At 43.5% G+C, this 17,818-nt stretch overlaps 1 protein-coding gene across 1 annotated transcript; it reads right to left on the bottom strand.

Moving 5' to 3' along the window:
* Positions 1-261: 261 nt before the first annotated feature.
* LOC120025246 (kinesin-like protein kif7) lies at positions 262-14,996 on the bottom strand. Its single transcript, XM_038969730.1, has 20 exons — positions 14,788-14,996; positions 12,410-12,824; positions 11,689-11,889; positions 11,114-11,516; positions 10,674-11,021; positions 10,272-10,464; positions 9,333-9,476; positions 8,944-9,102; positions 8,653-8,810; positions 8,416-8,537; positions 8,171-8,305; positions 7,835-8,043; positions 6,004-6,201; positions 5,459-5,584; positions 4,334-4,510; positions 3,939-4,154; positions 3,516-3,722; positions 3,150-3,348; positions 2,676-2,837; positions 262-1,088 (listed from the first exon to the last, which is right to left on the bottom strand). The coding sequence occupies exons 2-20, from the start codon at positions 12,735-12,737 to the stop codon at positions 697-699; spliced, it is 4,077 nt and encodes a 1,358-aa protein (XP_038825658.1). The 5' UTR covers positions 12,738-12,824; positions 14,788-14,996; the 3' UTR covers positions 262-696.
* Positions 14,997-17,818: the final 2,822 nt, after the last annotated feature.

Here is a 17,818-nt window from a genome sequence, read left to right on the forward strand (position 1 = left end):
CCTTCTAGGGAGTTTTTTCCTAGCCACCGTGCTTCTACATCTGCATTGCTTGCTCTTTGGGGTTTTAGGCTGGGTATCTGTATAGCACTTTGTGACTACTGCTGATGTAAAAGGGCTTAATAAAATTCATTTGATTGATTGATGTCCAAATGTATGGCTTTATGCATTTAAGATAGCAATTTTTATAATTATTTATTCACCAAACCACGACTTTGAATATTCTTTATATTACGCCTTTACAATATATTAGTCAGTCAGAGATTACAGAAGCAAGAATCATATTTTATTTCACATACAGAAATGGGTAGTGACGACAAAATAGCAACAGTGAACAGTATAACCTGTTTATGATGACGTCTATTATTGTACAAGCGGATGAATTACATGGAGGAAAAGAAAAGTGCTTGATATAGAAAACAAAGAGCATTCTCCAACATTTATTTATAAAACCACAAATATAGAAAAATGAGAACGGATGAATACAAAAGATACATACAGGTTATAAAACAAATACATCATTTTAACAGTACAAAAACAAGAAAAAAAAAGAGTCAATTTTGACACATGTTGAATTGAACTTGATTCTGTTTCATTTTAAACAGGATCCTGCCATTAAGTCCTTTGGCATTTAAACTAAATTCTGCCGTAAGGTCCTTTTGCATTTCAACTTGATTCTACCATGAGGTCCTTGTGCTTTTAAACAGGATTTTTCCTCACATCAATTATGGAATTGTTTGAGATCAGTGGTCCGGTGTTGAGGCTGGATCGGCGGGACTCTCTGCGTGATTTGGCAAATGGCAGAGATGTCGTCCCACTCCAAGGCCCCGTGCCTGTCTGAACCACCCGGTTTACAGGCGTCTCCACGGCCACCCGCTGCTGTAGCTCCTCCATGCCGCAGGGGTCCTCGGTGGGGAGGGAGGAGCGCCTCCATGTGGCAGGGAGAGGGGTGTTGACCAGCTCCCTTATTTCCTCCCGGGACCTGGTTGGTCTCTCTGGATCCCCTGGCCCTCCCCTACGGCTGTCGTCTGGGCCTCGGCTCAGCCTCTCCACACTGCCACTGCCTGCTGTTCTGCCCTCAAAGACCGGAACTGCAAACCAACATATACAAAAATGAATATTCACAGCCCAGCACTGAACAGGACAGACTAGGACAGAATACTCACAAACACTGAATGTTGAATACTTATTATTGCTTGACAGATGTGCATTTTACATATGTACTTTTTTTTTTTATCTGAGAGAGCAGATGTCTGAGTATTTGAGCAGATGAGGATTATTTCAACAGAAATCAGAGATTGGATTATGTTTTTTATACTGATGCCTTCTGTTATCTTATCTTACCTACATTATGTATTTAAAAAAACTATTTTTTTAAAGGGATGGATCAGCTTAATATTGCAAAAGAATGTTGCTTCCAATGTAATTGTCTGCATCATTTCCAATCCCCCATATTTTTGGGTAAATATATATATCCATACACGTATGCATACATATACACATATATACATACACATACCTATGTATATAGACATACATACTTTTTTAAAGAATATACATTTATTATTATTCCCCGCAAACCCTACCACCGATCCCCCAATTGGAGTAAACTAATAAACACTTCTGCCTTTACCTTCAAATAATACATCTTATACACATTTTACAGACACAGTCTACTTTACAATAGTTCTCTCTTGTTTGTTCTTAGTCCTTCCTCTATTTCTGATGTCCATCCAGTTCTATTTGTAACTGTGCTATTTCACAAAAGTTCCGAACCTATATACATTTTACAGATCCCGTATGCTTTACATTGTTTATCTTGTTATTAGTCCCACCCTTCAGCTCCATTCAACCCCTCTCATCTATCTCTCAACATCATCCATTTCGGATTTCTATTTGCCATATATTTTTCAACTGTGCTGTGATGCTTCACAAAATAATTGAACCTTCCTATTCTCATAGCTTCTACAGATTGTAAATTAAAAATATATTTTTTTGCTAAAATAATTATTATATTATTGATTGATTGACTATGGTTTTTCAAATCCCCCAGTATTGCTATCTGTAGCGTTAGTTCTAGGCAAATGTTGCAATTCTTCAGCCATTCCTGGACCTGTGACCAAAAACGAGCTACATATGGACAATACCAAAATAAATGATCTAATGACTCTGCCTCCTCACAGCAGTATCTGCAGAGCTGGGAAGATTGTATCCCCCATATATATATAACATTCTATTAGTTGCAAGAATTTTGTATAGTAATTTAAATTGAAAAATTTGAAGTTTTTAATCCGGCGTTGTTTTGCGTATCAATTCATAAACCATGTGCCATGGAATGGGTACATCGAAAATCTCTTCCCAACTATTTTGCAATTTATATGGCACAGCTGTCAGTTTTTTGGTCCTTAAATGAAATTGGTATATATGTTTTGTATATGTTTTTATTTACCACACTTTCTTTAACCATTTATGTTCTTTAATATAGGGCCGACATACAAGTTCCTTACTTTTCCCCCCTTCTACTTGCCTCTTCCATTTTGTGGTAATGCTGCAATTAATTGGTTGTAATTTTGGGTAGAGCAGACATTTCCACATTAATGTACTTTACCTACTGACAAGGGCGCTTTGTAAAAGAAATGACAATAGTATGTCCCTATCCAAAATGAGCCATACAGTACCCTTTCCCTGCTCCGTGGGTTGGCTGGCGTTGCCACACAGCTCCCTGAACCTGTTGCTCAGTTCCAGGTTGGCAGCCTTGTAGTGGTTGAGCTCTTTACTAAGGTTATGGATCCAGCCCTCGTACTGCCTCTGCCTCCCCGCCAGGCCCTCGTCCATTTGCTCTGTAGGGAAGTAAACATCAGGGGGACCACAACAATACCTGAGGAACACTGCGCTGCAGATAATGAGCCTGGTGGCTGTTATCACACTGGGTGTGGGAGGATTGAATGGGAGGTATAGACATGGCAAACTGAATGGAGATAAAATATCTTAAAAAAAGAAAGGGGTAGTTGTGCCCGTGTCTCATTTTGTTGTCTTGAGGTGGAGCAACAAAGTGTGCCTAGATCTTTGTTGAAAACCAAAACGTGTGGTTATATTCTGACATGTTCTGCCTAAATCCTACTGGTGTGTGTATTTATTTGTGTGAGGCCCACCTCGGCACTGCTGCAGCAGTAGTTGTACACTCCTCTCGTGCTCCTTCTGCTGCTGTGTGAGCCTGCGGTCCGTGTCGAGCTGTGTGCGGTCCAGAGCGTTCTCCAGCCACTGCACCAGCTGCAGCTGCTCCTCACCACGCATCTCCAGATCTGCCAGGGCCAGCTGCAGCTTACGCTCCTCCTCCCGCAGCGACACCACCTACACACACAAACAACTTACATCCCCTATCTTTCTCTCTCACTCGATTTCCATGCTGCTTTGAATCAGAATGGAGACTTGCCGTGTACACATTGGCTAGGCGGCCATGTATTTGAGCTGACACAGTGAAAACCACAACAGCAGGGAAGAGGGCCACACAGACAGACCTTGTCAAAGTACTTGCAGAGCAGTGCACGGGTCTCTGAGGCAGACAGGTAGCTGAGTTTGGCCATGAGGTTCATCTCCCACTGGGAGAGCATGCTGGCAGAGGCCCTCAGCTGCCTCTGTCTCTGGGTGATGGCCTCGTTCTTATACTCTATAGCCGCGTCCAGAGCCTCGATGGCCTCGTCCAGCTGGAACACAGACCGCTCCTCCTGGGGACAGAACAAAGAGAGCCACAGGGGTTGAAATATGGGGGGAAATACAGGCACACACACAATATACCAAACTACAGGGGCACCGCCAGCATTGACACTCAGAGCCTAACACGCCAAACTACAGAAACTATACAAATACTACGTATGGAAATAATCCACAGAGAAGTGTTGGGGCGGTGTTAGAAGCTTCTGTAAGCCTGTAGGGTCTCTGACCTCTGGTGAGAGCAGACTACCCTGGCGTAGTTTGTCGTCCAGCTCCACTCTCTGTTTGAGCAGTGTGTCCTTCTCCTGGCGCAGGTTGTTGATCTCCTGGCGGATCTGCTGAGAGTCCTGGGCACTGCTGCTGCGGAGCAGGCCGTTCCTCTCACTCAGCTCCCGCTCCAGAGACTCGATACGGCCAGACAGCGTCACCAGGTCCTCACTGAGGGCCTACGGGGAGAGAAGAGATATACTACAGTTGAAGGAAAGACGCTACTCGGCCGTACTAGATTTATGAATGATTTATCAATGAGTACAGTAAATCATTAAATTGACAGTAAAATTAGCTTGGCAAACCACTATACCTGAAGGGCCACTGAATGTGTGGGGCCTGTTTAATGTGTGTGTACCTGACTGGAGCGGAGTCTCTTGGTCTCCAGGCCACTGCGCTCCTGCAGCAGGGCCTCCTTCTTGGCTAGGATCTGTTCCCTCTTGGTCAGCTCTCCCTCCAGGTCCTCCAGGCCTTTCCTCTGCTCCAGAACACTTTCCATCTCCTCATCCAGCCAGCGCTTCTGCTCCTCAATCTTCTGCTCGCACGGGAACACATGCAGACACACTTCATTTGGATCCACAATGAAACACGGTAGTACCGTACAAAGGAGCTCAATATTTCAGACGTAACTCACATTGCACACAAAGGGGCACACACAGCAAATGCAGACACATCCCACATCTGAAGAACGTTCAATAACAAGACGAGCCATTTAGCTCATTGGAAGCCCGGACAAGAAAAAATTAAACACTTGTGCCTCACAACATTGTAAATCTATAACTTACAGGCAGCTGAGTTTTTGTTGTTGATTGCCCATCATTCAGTGTATTGATCTATATCGCACCTATCTCCATCACACAGACTGCCAGGTCTCTTACTCTCTTCATTAAAAAGACCATGCTAAGAGACCCACTAAAACAGGCTTTCTCACAGAGTTCAGTATGGTGGCTGTGTATCACGCTGGTCCAGTGTGAGTGTCAGTGTGAGCTCTGGGCCTGTCCAGGCACATAAGTTAATGACTTGAGACTCTCTCCACTCAATGTGTACTATGAGTGTGAGATATAAGGAAACACACAGGGGAAACTCAGCTGCATTTAGTTGCTCGGGGATACGAGGCATTTTTCATCTTTCACTCTTAACAATGGAAATAAAGCCTTTGGATGTTGAAACATGCTTTTTGGATAAATATATAGTCAGCTGATCTCCTGGCCAGGCTAGTTTTTAGTTGTTTTATGTCCTTGGCTCATATATAGATGAAACTATGAGTAAAACCACATAAAATACTTTAAAAGGCCGTAGATTTACTTTATAAATGGTGTAGAACTACTGCATAGAGGTGAATGAGCATGGTTTGTATGTAACATCTGTATAAATGCTTTTGAGATTATATGCCTATTGTATAACTGGTGTATAAATACTTAATCAACTGTTTATATGTGCTATATAAATGCTTCATAAGCATTGTAGAAGCCACATGTCCCACCAGCTGCTCCTCCAGTGATATGACAGAGCCGTTGCTGCCGCTGCGTCTCTGTCTCTGGAAGGCAGCAATCTCCTCCGTCTTTATCCTCAGGATCTTCTGCTGCTGTTCATTCTTTATCTCCAGCTCCTGGGGAGGAAGGGATGGAAAGAGGGAGGGAAAGAGGGATGGAGGGAAAGAAGTAGTATTAAGTAAAAACAGAGGGATACCAAGGTAGGCAGGCATCATATTCTAATAGCAACAATATAATTGCCTTCCAACTGCCTAGTCCTTCTCTCATTTGAGAAAACTGATGTGGGGAAATAGCTGCTAAGAAATAGCTGCTAAGAAATAGCTGCTATGCATAATTCAGGTGTTAGTTACATGTTGGAATTCTGTCCACAGAATTTAGGCCACAGTGGAGTGTTTGTAATACGCTATGAATGAAAATTAGTCATGTGTTGATGTCATGTGATCACTGAAAACTTTTGGATGTGACAAATGCCAATCTGTAAAAACCACAGCATTGTCCTGCTCCACTTTGTATTCTACATTCTCCAGGGCTGCACCTTGACTCTGTGCGTGCGTCGCTGCATCTCTGTCTCCAGGCGTCGTTTCTGTTGGCTCTCGTGTCGCAGACGTCTCTGCAGCTGCTCCTGCTGCTGCCTCATGCCCTGCACGCTGCGCTCCAGCTCCGAAACACGCCGCTCGCTCTGTGCAGACAGTGAGGCCAGCTGCGCCGTGTCCCTCTGACGCTGGCTCAGGACCTAACGCGCACACACACACGCCCACACACACAAAAATGAATAAACCGACACAGGCAAGTACAAACTAGAGGTCGACCGATTGCGATTTTTCAACGCCGATACCGATTATTGGAGGACCAAAAAAAGCCAATACCGATTAATCGGACGATTTTTATATATGTATATTTGTAATAATGACAATTACAACAATACTGAATGAACAATGAACACTTTTATTTTAACTTAATATAATACATGAATAAAATCAATTTAGTCTCAAATAAATAATGAAGCATGTTCAATTTGGTTTAAATAATGCAAAAACACAGTGTTGGAGAAGAAAGTAAAAGTGCAATAAGTACCATGTAAAAAAGCTAACGTTTAAGTTCCTTGCTCAGAACATGAGAACATATGAAAGCTGGTGGTTCCTTTTAACATGAGTCTTCAATATTCCCAGTTAAGAAGTTTTAGGTTGTAGTTATTATAGGAATTATGGAGCGTTGACTATTTCTATACCGTTTGTATTTCATATACCTTTGACTATTGGATGTTCTAATAGGCACTATAGTATTGCCAGTCTAATCTCAGGAGTTGATAGGCTTGAAGTCATAAACAGCGCTGTGAATCAAGCATTGCTAAGAGCTGCTGGCAAACGCAGTAAAGTGCTGTTTGAATGAATGCTTACGAGCCTGCTGCTGCCTACTACCGGTCAGTCAGACTGCTCTATGGAATATCAAATCATAAACTTAATTATAATAAACACACAGAAATACGAGCCTTTGGTCATTAATATGGTAAAATCCGGAAACTATAATTTTGAAAACAAAACGTTTATTCTGTCAGTGAAATACGGAACCGTTCCGTATTTTATCGAACGGGTGGCAACCCTAAGTCTAAATATTGCTGTTACATTGCACAACCTTCAATGTTATGTAATAATTATGTAAAATTCTGGCAAATTAATTAGGGTCTTTGTTAGGAAGAAATGGTCTTTACACAGTTCGCAACGAGCCAGGCGGCCCAAACTGCTGCATATACCCTGACTCTGCTTGCACTGAACGCAAGAGAAGTGACACTATTTCCCTAGTTAATATTGCCTGCTAACATGCATTTATTTTAACTAAATATGCAGGTTAAAAAAAAATATACTTCTGTGTATTGATTTTAAGGAAGGCATTGATGTTTATGGTTAGGTACATTTGTGCAACGATTGTGCTTTTTTAGCGAATGTGCTTTTGTTAAATCATCACCCGTTTGGCGAAGTTAAAGTAGGCTGTGATTCGATGGTAAATTTAACAGGCACCGCTTTGATTATATGCAACGCAGGACAAGCTAGTTAACCTGGTAATATCATCAACCATGTGTAGTTAACTAGTGATTATGTGAAAATTGATAGTTTTTTTATAAGTTAAGTTTAATGCTAGCTAGCAACTTACCTTGGCTCCTTGCAGCCACAAGGTCCTTTTGTTGCTGCACTCGCATAATCGGCGTCCAAAAAGGCCGATTACCGATTGCTATGAAAACTTGAAATCGGCCCTAATTAAATCGTCCATGCCGACCTCTAGTACAAACATCCACTATGAGCAGACACACTAACTGATGTTACGAGTGTACAGTATGCATTAGTGTAGGAGTCTGACTCAGACAGACAGACCTGTACTTTGCTCTGTGCTGCAGCTATCTTCCTGCGACACTCCTGGGCCCTGGTCCTGTCAGTGACACCGCTGGTCTCCTTCTCCTGTTTCTCCAGGTCCTGAAGCTGTCTCTGGGCCTCCCGGACCTCCTGCCTGGCCTGCTCAGCTTCCCCCTCCAGGGCAGAGATCTTACGGGTGTACTGCCTGTTCAGAGCCTGGGCGTCCTTACCTACAGTAACACACGATAACATCTGTCCCACCACTCCATGGTACATTACGTATTTTTTATGGGGGGAAAACAGGCATGTGATTGCCATCATATAGAAAGCCAGGAAGGAATGGTCTTAGGTATGTACCGGTCTTGACCAGTTCTCTGATGAGCTCCTCCTTCATGCGGATGGTGACAGACAGCTCTCTGATCTTCTGCTGGGCCTGTAGCAGGCCCCACTCTGACCCCAGACCCACTGAGCTCTCCCCTACACTGGAGTTGGCTGCACAGAGAGAAGGGGACGCAAACACATGTTAGTGCTTCCACAGTCAACTTAAATTTGAATTAGTTCATTTAGAATTTGATTACGCCCCGTCCTGCTGTGGGACTCACACGGTCGCCTGGTGGAGAATTGTTCAGAGGCAGGCAGCCCAGGCAGCTGAGACAGGAGACCTCTCCCTCCAGCTGCTGATCCACCCACAATATCTCTCTTAGTCCAAGTCAGATTCACGTGTCTAAGAGATACATACAGTAGCCATCAATAATCTAGACAGTCAATGATGCTTGGGCATTCTATAATCTGCCTGATCTCACTCAGTTTTAAATAAAGATGTGATATTCTCTCCATACTTCCGTCTGTCGTGGCTCATGTTGACGTAAGTGTCCTCCTCCTCAGAGTCCTTCACCTCTCCCTCTCCTAGGTCCTCGTGGTCATGAGAAGATTGACCATAACCACACTGGATCTGGTCACCAAATGAGCTGCTCTCCACACAGTCCACTGGACTAACCTACAGCCAACACAGTCACACTCATAGCACACAGCGACATACACTGTGGAACACACTACTGATTAACGTTGAGACTGTGGAACTTCATGCCAGTTTTCATTCCACTACTAAGAGGTGCTGATCAGTCAGTTACCTGTCTGTTGGTGAGTCCGTTGTGGGAGTGGCTCGTGGAGCCCTGGGGGGCGGTGTGGGGGCGTGGTGTCAGGTGTAATCCCAGCCTCGGTACACCTGGCCCCGAGAGCAGACACTGCAGCTCCACTATCACGTCCTGCTGCTCCTGCAGCTTATCACTCTAGGGGAGGGGGAGAGAATAATTGAAACATTGAAACAATGAACAATGTTGATCATCTCTCAAGACGGAAATTATTATCTACGGAGACTAGTACTGAAATATTGGAGGCAAGTGAGGACAGACTAAGAAATGAGACAAAATGTATTTGCTTTTATTCTTTGATGATTACAGTGCTGTCACGTTGAACACCAAAATGCCAGTAAGAAGTCAAAATGCTGTGTAGTTCTGACCTGCTGTTTGTACTGCTCCATGGCATCCTCCAGAGCAGCCAGGAAGTCTGTGTTCTCTCTCTCCAGCTGCTGGACCTGGCCCTGGAGCTGAGCCACACTCTCCTCCCTCTCACGGCCCAACTCCTCCCCACCACTCTCTGCCTCCTGTGGGGTTCAATGACAGATACATTATGAGTCACAGAGCACAACAACACTTCCTGGATTGTTCGGTGAGATAATTGATGTCTTACCACCATAACTCCATCAGGTTGTTTGAATGCTTTTAGGATAGGATGAACTAGGGCTGGGCGATATGGCCAAAATATCACATATTTTTCAAATTTTTGACAGTATTCTATGTTTCTGAAAAATAAACATTCTAAATATGCTTTATGAGCAGTGAAACCTCTCTCTTCACCTCTTCCTCTCGGAACCTTATCTGTGTGTGCCGGGTATCATTTATCCACAAGAAAATACTTTCAACCACTAGCGTTGGGTGCGCATGCACTAGAGATCGGACAGATGAGCATGGACCAAAGTGCTTAAAAGTATGCCACCATGTGCATACATATGAAAACGTTATCCATCACTCTGGCAACAACTCTACTTTGGTGAGTTACAACAACAAATTAATTTTAAGTGGTTTTATTGGGCTTCCGCCATTCTGACTGCTTTAAACTCAAATCAAACTAGGAAAAAACTGACCGTGAAGTAGTCCACTTTTAGGAAAGGGTTAACTTACTTAGCACTGTATCAACATATCGCTATAAACAGCATTGTAAAAACCCATAGCAGTATGTGGGTCCATACCGGTATACCTTAAAATCCGATATATTACCCAGCCCTAGGATGAACCTCTTGTTCATAAGATCAAATATTTTGCTAAGCCTTTTCTTTGAATAAATAGGAGCTTTATGAATATGTAGTGAGCGATGTAGTGATTGTTAATGTGTGTATGACCTGGTTCTTGACGGCAGCCCTCCCCCTCCTCAGAGCGGCGGTGTCCTCGGTGGAGTTGCTCTCGATGCCGCTGTCAGGTCCTGAGGCAGTGGTCAGGCCGCTGCGTTCTTCCTCCACAGAACACAGCCAGTCCTTCACCCTCAGGCCTTGCTCCGCAGTCAGCGCCCCCTCACCCTGCAGCTCACACAGCAACCTGGGGATGGGTACACAGACTTACATATTCAGACAACTACTCCTGAGCCCATTAGCCAAACACAACACCCACACACATCTATCCTCACAATGAAGTGCCCTTTTATGAAACTGTTTATGAAACTGATAATATTACTTCTAGTCAACTACTGAACTTAATGCCAGTGATTATTAATAAAATTAAAGCAGTTTGTGTACATTTCATCTCACCTGTATGCAGTGTCAGTGCAGGTCCTGTAGTGGGCACTCTGGGCTTGCAGTCTGATGATCTCTCCCTCTCCGGGGCGCAACCGTCTGTCTGGGTCCGAGCGGGCGATGATACGGGTCTCTGAGCGTTGACGGTTCTCAAGGGCCCTGCGAAGCGCCCGGATCTGCTGCTCCAGCCCCTCCACACGGTCCGGCTCTCCTCGGCAGTTCACCGTGGCCCGGTTCTGGATGTTACGGGCTCGCTTGGCGTAGTTCAGTGTGTTCAGGCTCTCGTCAAAGTCCGCAGAGGAGGGGCTGATGCATGCAATCATCAGCGTCTTGGCGTTTCCTCCGAGAGAATCTTTCAAGATCCTGAATACAGAATTTAAATGTCAGACTTAAATTATTTGCAAAAAAAAGGAGGAAAACAATATATCCTGCCCAAATGTTAGATGACTACATACCTGGTGATTTTGGAGTCCCTGTATGGTATATGGGTGCCTCTCCTCTTGGGGTCTCCCAGGGCTCCTATGACATTCCCCAGGGCTAGCAGGCCACTGTTGATCTGGATGCTCTCCTTCAGCCTCTCTCCTGTGTTCCCTGTGCGGAGGATCCTCTCCGACCCCGCTAGGTCCACAAAGTGAAACTTAGAGGAGAGGACGTGAGGCCCGGTGCCCGTGGTGGGGTTACCATGGGCCCGGGAGCTGCCGCTGCGCTGGTCCATGTGCACGCTGAAGATGGTGTGTGAGCGGCTAGAGTGGGGGTTCATCTGGGTGGCGCCTGTGTGTCTGGCCGTGTTGCCAGACTCCAGCAGGCTCAGCACCTCGTCCAGCCCCTCCACCTCACACTCCTTCACCCCGCACAGCACTGCAGGGAAGCGCACACACGAGCACAGACAAGAGACATGAATAACTAACACACATGACTTTGACTACTCCCTACCCTCATGTTGAACTTTAAGATCCCTGACAATACAAAGATATGCTTGTTTGCGATAAATATTTTGTTGGGGGAAAAAATTATATATATATATCCATACCAATGTTGCCCTTGTCATCCTCTCTGATGTGGATGTCCTTGCTGGCTGTCTCCACCTCCAGCAGGTCCCTGAAGTCCTCCTTGTACACCTCCAAGTAAGACACTCGGACAGAGAAGTCACTGAGGTCATTCTCATCCAGCAGCTTGAAGACCTCAGCCACAGCCCTGGGGATGATGCCCTGCTCCTCATCCCTAAAGGAAGCTACACACAGACACTGGGTTCCTATACCCTGTATGGTATAGCCTAGTAACCGCTCTGAGGATAATTAAGTATGTACGTATATAAAACCATTGCCTGCAGCTTTGCACTGTTTTCATTGAAGGAACACGTACCTCTGACACACACATGCACCACAGAACTGATCTAATATAACACATACTTCATCACACACAAACACACACGCTCTGTGTTGTAACCATAACCCACCCACACAGATTTGCCATCTCACACACCAGTAGCTCAGATGGCAAGCCTGTCTGGTATTGACTGTTCCCGCAGGCTGTGGCAGCTGAATTGTAGGAAGTGCAGTTGGCTTCCAGGATGGGTGTGAACTCTCTGCATATCAGCATTTCTATATCACACACCAGAAGATGTGCATCTATTCTCCGCTCCTCTACACTACAAACTAGTACATCTTCTCTGATGGAACTCAAAAGGCCTAGAACAAAAATTATTAAATGACCAAACATTGCAGGTAGCGGGGAAGAAACCAGAAACTCACAAAGGTTGGCTTCTCCGATAGTGTATGTCTTCCCAGAGCCTGTCTGCCCATAGGCGAAGACAGTGGCGTTGAAGCCCTGAAAGAAGGCCTCTATGAGGGGCTGGACACACACAGCGTACACCTCTTCCTGGCAGCTGCTCTCCTCAAACAGGAAGTCACAGTGGAAGTGTCGGTCGTGACCCAGAGTGACCCTGCGCTGCTCAGGGTCAGCCGTCATGCAGCTCTCGTGGCTGTGCAGCAGCTCCTTGGGCAGCAGGGGGCGCACTCGAACAGCGACCTGTACCGCCGTGTCCTCCGCCCTGCCATGGCCAGGCACTTTGGGAGACATCGCTGGCAGGCTGGGATAGTAGTCAGGGGTCCAGGACTCCCTTCAGGGTCTCTGGTTTGTGAGTTCAATCATCTTAGACAGGACATCCTACACAGGCCAAAATAACCACAATCAACTCATACACTCATAGAGAAAAACCCCATCAATAATCCTCATACAGAAAATATGTTTACATTCAATAGAAATAAGAAATAAAATGTGTCAAAGAAAGAAAATGCCAGTAGAAAGAGACTAAACAAATATATTGTGTAAATAATATATTATAAACTGGGTGGTTCGAGCACTGAAGGCTGATTGGCTGAAAGCTGTGGTATATCAGACCATATACCACAGGTATGACAAAACGTTTATTTTTACTGCTCTAATTACATTGGTAACCAGTTTATAATAGCACTAAGGCACCTCTGGGGATTGTGGTATATGGCCAATACACCACGGCTAAGGGCTGTATCCAGGCACTCTGCGCTGCATCGTGCATAAGAACAGCCCTTTGCCATGGTATATTGGCCATATACCACACCCCCTCGGGCCTTATTGCTTAAATATAGGCCTAGCTCTATCTAGTTATATAGACAATGCCAATGAGTCCATGCTATGATGGGAACTTAATAGATAGCATTGTTATCTGGTCATAATAAAATAAGCATCTAGCAAAGCAATATGTGGATTTCTGTAACTGGCTAGTCATCTGCTAAACAGCACGTCCAGTCTGAATTTGTTTTGAGGATTTTTATACATTAATTACTTTAATTAGCATGGAAAAGATGTCTGACGTCTAGACCGCCAAGTAGACAAAAACTTTGATTTGGAACTCGCACAGCCTGCAGGCTAGCTTTAGCTTAGCTACACACAGGATAGCATAGCTCTGGTCCATTGCGTGTCCATTGCATAGACGAACCCAATCAATGATTTGTAGAGTAGACCCAAAAGTATAAATGTTGCCAGAGAGTGCTGTCTGGAGAAGTTTTCCAGAGATCTGTATACAATGAGGAGATGTTAATGTCTCCGCCCTAATAACGGGAGTCATTGTTCCAAAGGTGGGAAGGTGTTAATGTAAAATATTATCCCATACATACTAACGCTTCGCATCTTCCTCTCTGACCCTTCTCTGCGTGTGCAGGGTACCATTTATCCTAAATAAAATACTTTCGACCACTGGCGTCGGGTGCGCCTGCACTAGTGGCGATCCGTCGTATGAGCGTGGACCAAAGTGCTTAAAGGTATGCCACCCTGTGCGCGCATAAGGAAACGTTATCCATCACCCTGGCAACATCTTTACTTTGGTGAGTTACAGCAGTGGTATATTGATGCCAGTCACTAAACAAAAGTAATTTACTGCCAAAAATAACACTCAGACTGAAGATGTTGTTAGCAGATGACAGTTGTGGATGCTTTGTGTGATGTATTGTTGTCTCTACCTTCTTGCCCTTTGTGCTGTTGTCTGTGCCCAGTAATGTTTGTACCATGTTTTGTGTTGCTACCTTGCTATGTTGTTGTCTCATTTCTCTATGTAGTGTTGTCTCTCTTGTGATGTGTTTTGTCCTATATTTATATTGTTTTTATTTTTAATCCCAGGCCCCCGTCCCCGCAGGAGGCATTTTGCCTTTTGGTAAGAATTTGTTCTTAGCTGACTTGCCTAGTTAAATAAATGACCAGCCAATTCGTTGTCATCGCGCGATGGACCAGATCTAACGATAGCCTAGGTAGCTAGCTTGCTAACTAGCGAGGAAAGTAACTTTTTTTTGTTGCTAACTAACGTTAGCTGGCTAACATTGTTTTACGAGAACAACAAAATACATACACGTATACCGTAACGTTAGTTGCCAAAATAACTAGTTTGGTTGAGCATCTTCACAAAACGCCATCGTTAGCTAGCAGAATTTGGCAAAAAAAGTTATCTAGCTAACGTTAGTTAGCTAACGTTAGCTACGTTTTTTGTTGTTGTTACACACCAATTAGTTATTCCGTACCTCTTATGCATTCATAAAGCATCCACAAACAAATGTGTAAAATGAATACGTAAATAACATATTGCAATGTATTCACTTACAGAAAACTTTAACTTTTCAGCTTCCAATCCATTAAACCTCCAGCAGAGAGACTTGAGAGTTGCATGAAAGGTGTGGGAATGTTTGGATGAAGTGATGTCATTCAGTAGACACAAGCAGATGCTCGTCCAAGGGGTTTTGACTATGTGGTAGCACAGATAGAACACATCTTTGGGTATACATCCATGACCGTAAGTTACTTTTTCGTAGCAGGTTGGGAGAATTAGGTTAAGGTTAGGAAAGGGGTTAACTAAAATCCTTTACTAGCGTACAATGAAAAGTCACTTCCGGTCGTAGCTGTACTATATCTATTCACAACCAGTCCAAAGTAATGTGCTGAGCGTGTTCAATTGAAACCGCTCTGGTCCAATGACTGTAATCAAATAAACTATGATTCTGAATCTTCTCCGATTGTTTTACATTTGAATAAGACAGGAGAAATAAGAGTACTCTAGCAAATATGCAGTAGGTTATTTGGCAGTTTATCCTTCAATATTAAAACATGGTTAATCATAGTCTCATTATTATTATTGCAATATCCACATATAGTTATATTATGTTATCTATGTGATTTAATATACAGTGCATTCGTAAAGTATTCAAACCCCTTCCCTTTTTCCACATTTTGTTACATTACAGCCTTATTCTAAAATGGATTAAATAAAACATTTTCCTCAATCTACACACAATACCCCATAATGATAAAGCAAAAACAGCTTATTAGAAATGTTTGCAAATTCATTAAAAATATATAAGTATTCAGACCCTTTGCTATGAGACTTGACATTTTTGCTCAAGTGCATCCTGTTTCCATTGATCATCCTTGAGATGTTTCTACAACTTAATTGGAGTCAACCTGTGGTAAATTCAATTGATTGGACATGATTTGGAAAGGCACTATAGTGCACTATAGTTTTTCTGTTGAGTTTCATAAATGATTGCTACTACACAGCAAACGCCACAGTCTTTGACTTCATTCATACTTTGTTTTGAAGATTCTATGAGACAAATTATAACTTGTTCTGGCTTTGTTGGTGATGTCATGCTGTTTTCTGCAGCATTGAAGGTCCCCAAGAACACAGTTCCTCCATCATTCTTAAATGAAAGAAGTTTGGAACCACCAAGACTCTTCCTTGAGCTTGCGGCCCGGCCAAACTGAGCAATCGAGGAAGAAGGGCCTTGGTCAGGGAGGTGACCAAGAACCCAATGGTCACTCTGACAGAGATGGTCACTCTGACAGAGCTCCAGAGTTCCTCTGTGGAGATGGGAGAACCTTCCAGAAGGACAACCATCTCTGCAGCAATCCACCAATTAGGCCTTTATGGTAGAGTGGCTAGATGGAAGCCATTCCTCAGTAAAAGGCACATGAAAGCCCGCTTGGAGTTTGCCAAATTGCACCTAAAGGACTCTCATGCCATGAGAAACAAGATTGTCTGGTCTGATGAAACCAAGATTGAACTCTTTGGCCTGAACTCCAAGCGTCACGTCTGGAGGAAACCTGGCACCATCCCTACTGTGAAGCATGGTGGTGGCAGCATCATGCTGTGGGGATGTTTTTCAGCGGCAGGGACTGGGAGACTAGTCAGGATCGAGGGAAAGCTGAACGGAGCAAAGTACAGAGAGATCCTTGATGAAAACCTACTCCGGAGCGCTCAGGGCCTCAGACTAGGGCGAAGGTTCACCTTCCAACAGGACAATGACTCTGAATGTCCTTGATGGCCCAGCCAGAACCCTGACTTGAACCCGATCGAACATCTCTGGAGAGACCTGAAAAACGCTGTGCAGCGACGCTCCCAATCCAACCTGGCAGAGCTTGAGAGGATCTGCAGAGAAGAAGGGGAGAAACTCCCCAAATATAGGTGTGCCAAGATTGTAGCGTCATACCCAAGACGACTCGAGGCTGTAATCGCTGCCAGTGGTGCTTCAACAAAGTACTGAGTAAAGTGTCTGAATATTTATGTAAATGTATATATATATTTTTTTTAATGTATTTCTAAAAACCTGTTTTAGCCTTGTCATTATGGGGTATTGTGCGCAGATAGTTTTTTTCCTCGTCAATCAATTTTAGAATAAGGCTGTAACATAACAAAATGTGGAAAAAGTCAAGGGGTCTGAATACTTTCCAAATGCACTGTATGTATGGATCATGTTTTGTCATGTTTCTGCAGAAAGCCAGCTGGAGTCACGTTAAAAATGACCTTTCCCAAATAAAAGAAAGCAAATAATTACAAATAAACCAATAATAACACTATCAATTTATGTAAATGTGATGTTTTGGGTGTAGTATCATATCCGTGCTCATTAAAGGCCTCGTGAACAGCTAGTTTTCTGTCTGTAAAATTATTGCTTGAGAAATGTCTTTTTGTTATTAGAAGTATTTATTTTTTATTTAGGACCATTTTAATTGAAAACAATCACAGTAAGGTACTTAATTGTTACCCATAAATTATTTGATATTGAGATAAAAGCGGCTGCATTGGATCTTTAAGAAATTGATTTTGAGACTATTGGATCTATGCTTGAAAAGCCATTTCTATAGGCTATTGCTGCTGAGCCCCTGTCTCAAACCCACTCATCCTAACCCTATGGCACAATTAATGACCTAATAAAAATGTAGACAGAGGAGGTCTACTGCTAAAATTATCCCAAAGGTATTTCTCCAACATTGAGTTCAGCTTGGTATCATCTATTATGGATTAATTTCAAAATGCACTGTATAAAACAATCTTTTCACTGTACTTCAGGCCATTTTAATACTCAATTTTGCAAAAAGACCTTGGAGATTATTCTTCCTGCAGTATAGCCTGATATTATTGTAGCATTTATATCTTTATATTTTGGTTGTCTGTCCATTTCAGTTGAGGCACCGTTCAATTATCCAGCTATCTACAGCATGCCCCTTTTCCATAGAGATGTATTTCTACAGCACAGTGAAAGGGTTGTTGAGTTTCACCAACAATGACCCTCAAGGCCATGGAAATCAGACTATTCCATACTGATTTGTTCTAGGCCGATGTCTGTTTTTTAGTAAAG

This window comes from Salvelinus namaycush, chromosome 30, assembly GCF_016432855.1.
Source record: "Salvelinus namaycush isolate Seneca chromosome 30, SaNama_1.0, whole genome shotgun sequence".
NCBI classification, from domain to species: Eukaryota; Metazoa; Chordata; class Actinopteri; order Salmoniformes; family Salmonidae; genus Salvelinus; species Salvelinus namaycush.